Source organism: Halyomorpha halys, unplaced genomic scaffold (genome assembly GCF_000696795.3).
Source record: "Halyomorpha halys isolate HHAL.00 unplaced genomic scaffold, Hhal_1.1 Scaffold90.1, whole genome shotgun sequence".
Lineage (NCBI taxonomy): Eukaryota > Metazoa > Arthropoda > Insecta > Hemiptera > Pentatomidae > Halyomorpha > Halyomorpha halys.
The window spans coordinates 582,640-587,483 of NW_027109220.1; the positions used below are offsets into that span (position 1 = coordinate 582,640).

The window sequence follows — 4,844 nt, forward strand, 5'->3', positions numbered from 1 at the left end:
AAGATGTGTGTTCATGAAATTAATTAAAAAAGACCCACTTTTGGAGAATTTAACCATCTTAACCCACATCTCTTGGAAGGTGAGGAAATGTTTTGAATATTTTAGATTGTCACCAGGAAAATTTTTAAATTCCCAATATAAATCAGGTCAGGGGTGCCCATTTTCCACAAGGGCAGTGGCACACCCCCCTTCCTTCTCAAGATATTGTATTGCCCGCTTCACTTTTACAAAAAAAAAAAGGTTCTATATATTTTCTTCATTGTTTATGTAGAAAAGCTATAGGAGCGTTTTTTATTTTCCTTCCTTGTACGTTGATGTGCAAGTTCCTCAAAATTAAAATCTCACAAAAATATTATTCCCTTCACAAAGTCACAATCCCATAATAATGCACCCTTAAACAAGATTTTGATGTTGCATATTTTGTGAGCAATGACTTGTAACATGCCTCAAGTAAGAAAATAAAATTAAAAAATAATATAATTGCAAACCAGTTAAATATTATTAAATAGAAATATAATTCTAAACAAAAATTATTATCTTGTTTTAAATAAATTTTATTAGAGGGTCGTTATGTTCTGCCTTTTTCTTTAAAATTGAACTTAAAAAAATTATAACGTCAGTTAAACTTCTGTATTTTATTACAGAGGAATAATCTTATTGGTTTTAATTAAACCTTTGGATAATAGTGATATAGTGATAGCATCTTTGAGTTAGTGTTTTTACCCTAGTCGATCAATTACTTGAATTGGCATGCAGTGGCGGGAATAGAATTTATTATACATATTAAAATAAAAAAAATTCAATTGATTATGCAATATTTATTGGGTTAATCAGGTTGGCTAATGTCCTTGAATGTTCCAGATCTTCACCTAGAACATTGAAGGACTAATATGAAGAAATAAATAAACAATAATTGTTTAAAAACCACCTTTATTATCACTACATTTATTATAAACTTACAACAAACAGAATAATGTACATCACACCCACAATCATAAAAAAAAAAAAAAAAAAATGCTTATATAAAATTTTCAGATCCCCTTGTTCACTTTGTGTATAATAGTCTCTAAATCACACAAAAGGTGATATGTATTAAGGATTATTATGTTATCTGCTTTCTGTTTCACATTCATGTATTAATGTACATATACATAATATTAATTTAGATTCCAGCCAAGATGATTTCGGAATTTGGCTTCCTGAGGATTAGTTCTCTGTCCCTAGGCCTCTGGTGTGTAAACTTAATCTAAAAATAAAGTTATTCTGTTATTATAATTCATAAAAATGTTGATGAATATTGTAAAGTAGTTCCTAGGCTAACAAATAATAATTAATTAAGATAATACATATTAACGCTATTTCAAAAAATATTATATAAACAACACCTACTTCACTAAACAAATGATAAACCGTTATACCAATTTCTTGTGTCATAAAAGCTAATAACTTTATAAAGTAACAATCAAATCAAAATGATTTAAATTTATAGATATTTTAAAGGATAGTTATGTTGTTAAAAGGAATGGAATTTTGGCCATCTCATAAGGTACTAAATTATTCAAAATTTATGCTTTAATGCCTAAATACTGGGAGAGGCTCACAAAATAAACTCATTTTCGAGCTAGTTGGAATGATAGATAATAGTTAGTCAATTTTTTATTTTATTTTGATAATGAAAATATTGGTACTTAATAAAACTGAAAGTTCAAATTTCAACTTACCCCATCAACAAGATGTACAACAGCCCCTTTAACCACATGGTCACAACTTACGGTAGGAACTTGACCGAATACAGCTACACTTCCTTTTCTATAAACTTCAGTCACTCGACCAGAAAGGCTCTGAGAGACAGGTAGGAATGGCCATGAGGAGGCAGCAATGTTCTTGCAGCAGATTGGCTCTTAAAATATATTAATAAAAAATGATTGTAGGTATTTTAAAGTTTTAAACAATCCATTATTATTTAAATGTAAGAAGATGGTCAGAGTTGCGGTCAAAAAAAGAACAAATAGTTATAAGCTATTTGTTCTTTTTTTGACCTCAACCCCGACCATCTTCTTATATTTAAATTTTTACGGTCAACTACATATACATATATATACATTATTATTTAAATTGGTAATAAACAACTTCAGTGAAAAAGACAATAAACAGACATAGGCAATGTTGACACATCATTTCTTTAACAGTACACTGAGTTAATATAAGAAAAGTTAGAGAGGCTATTTCTGTGCAACATAAATATAATTTCTACCAAAACAGCATGCTAAGTAAAAAATAATGTTAAATTAGGATTAAAGTTCTAGTTATTCATTAAATTCTAATACTCAAAAATAAAACCTGTCATGCTCTATAATAGTAATCTACTTTTTATTTGATATTTTGAATTGAATTGTAAACTTTGAAGAAAACTAGGCAACAATAAGAATGATGATAATCATTCTGAGTGTGTAAGAACAATTAAACTTGAGTTTTCTGATTAGTTCCATTTAATGTATGAGGTTGTTTTTTTTCCAGAACCGGAATTCTAATATTCAGCTAGGTGGGAACTTATTTTTTTGTAATGTCAAGAATGTGATACAGTTTAATTTTTTTTCTTCTTTTTATATCAAATTTACTTGCTACATATATTTTTAATACAGATGTAAATATCAATAAATAAATTAAAATACATGTTCTGTTTACTTTTGTTTTAATTATTGAATTTATATATTTTTCATATACTTTAATTTTCTTAAAATATTCTGTTTTAAATTTCTACTTAATTGTAAGAACATTACTAACACTTATGATTTTTATTTGTATTGAGTAAAAATTAATTGTAGTGTCATCTTAAAAAATAAATAAGCTGTCAATAACATTCAATCACATTAAAAAATTAAAATACAATAATTTTATCTATTTACTCTTCTTTAGTAAATGCTGTCTATCGACCTGCTCATATTTCTTTTTACAACCTCTTTAAATCTTTGTCTGTCCGTATAGCTTCCACTTATCCCAATCTTATGATCTTGAGTGATTTCAATACTAATCCTCTATTTCTAATCATGCAATTTTATCCTAATTTCTTAAGACATTTTATCTTTCACACCTGAAAATAAAACTTATTCTCCAATCCATTAATGAACATCTAAAACTATTTATTCTCTTCCTTTTAGACTTCTATAAAAGATTGGAGAGTTTATTTCAGCATTGAAAAATATAATTTCTGTTTGTGTAATTTAGTATCATTGAAGAAAATTAGGTATTAAATGCTTTGTTTCAAACTCCCCAGTAATTTATCACACCTCCCCTACTTGGTAAGAATCCGATCTGGATTGAAAAAGAACCATCAGGGATATGTTTAATTCTTAAGTAATAAATTGACAATTATGGTTTACTTTATGAAGTAATAATTTCAGTAACACAACTAATCTTAATAAATAGGATATACATGGTAACAGATCTCAACCTATCCTACTGTCCATTCAAAACTATTCCTTTTATCATACACCAATCTAAATAGGTTAATAGGTATATTGTTTTTGCATTTTTAAATGATAACTAAAGATATACAAATAAATCAAATTAAACTTTTAGAAAAAATGAGTAATCATGTTGCTAGTTGCTATCCAATATCATCTATCATCAAAAATGTAGATAACAGATTAGTGCAGCATCAATAATCGAACATGTCATGATAAAGCTTAACAGTGCTAACTTTTATTCAAATAAATTATGACTGAAAATTACCTTTAAGAATATGAGACCTAATTACTTCATCAGCAAGAGTTTTGTCTTTCAACAGGAGGTCCAATGTTTCTGGATCCAAATCATCAAAAGCCTTGTTAATAATGGCAAGAAGAGTTATATCTGATCCAAGATGACCTTCCTTTATTTCTGATTCTATCTTAGTACCCTAAAATAACCATATTAAAAATATTAACTTATTAAATTAAATACTTCTAGATCTATCATCATGGTTTTAAAACTATATTCCAACAGATTGTTTTTTTAAATGTTACTATGCTTGAATTTATATAACTAATCCATAACACAAACTCATAGGATTAAAACTATGTCAAAGTTATATTTCAAGCTTATAAACAGAAAATTACAACTTTATTTTGAAGTAAAAATATTTTTAGCAAATAAATTTATCAGTGAAAACAAAAAAAATGAAATAAAAATTGCTCATATTCTTAAAGAAGTAACACACCTCCATCATTTTATGAAATGTTGTAAGTTCTGGATTGGATTCAATATATTCATCAACCGTCTCAGTTGCTGGTTTCATGACTGATTCAATTTCATGAAGAACGCCATTACAAACCCGTCCTCCTATTTTAGTTAATGGAGTACACTGAACAGACATGACTCTACCCATGCCTAGGAGGCTGGGGAAAAGCTAAAATCAAAAATTAAATAATAAACAAAAATATCAATACAAAACCCATTGAATTGCAATTGTTCATTATTTATTTTACACTTAAAAAAAAATATATATATATAAATATTGAAAAACAACCTTATATTTTTATTCATAGACTATGAATTTGCCTGTACCAATCATCCCAACAAATAATATGCACAAATATAAGTGTTTATTAAATACATAACTCTTTTAAAGGGGCACAAGAGAAGAGTCGAAAATAGTACTCTATACATATCAACGCTTTGACCTTAGAGGCTCCCCTGGAAATCCACTTAAAAGCAAGATTTTTATGTTGATATTTTATTTTCATTACATAATCTATAAAATGTAATATTTAGCCAAATAAAGTTTACATACACGTTTTTTAACCATGACGACTGTTGGGGCGAGGGGTGTTTCGTATGTGAAAACCGACCTCTTCCCCAGAGGG

At 27.7% G+C, this 4,844-nt stretch overlaps 1 protein-coding gene across 1 annotated transcript in view; it reads right to left on the reverse strand.

The window, feature by feature from the left end:
- Positions 1-1,018: 1,018 nt before the first annotated feature.
- mfas (midline fasciclin) overlaps positions 1,019-4,844 on the reverse strand; it is a 60,013-nt gene continuing 56,187 nt past the window's right edge. Inside the window, exons 11-14 of the mRNA XM_014414927.3 lie at positions 4,199-4,387; positions 3,733-3,898; positions 1,722-1,900; positions 1,019-1,246 (exon numbers count right to left, since the gene is read on the reverse strand). Of these exons, the coding sequence (XP_014270413.1) occupies positions 1,163-1,246; positions 1,722-1,900; positions 3,733-3,898; positions 4,199-4,387 (618 nt within the window). The 3' untranslated portion in view covers positions 1,019-1,162. The remainder of the gene's footprint in view (positions 1,247-1,721; positions 1,901-3,732; positions 3,899-4,198; positions 4,388-4,844) is intronic.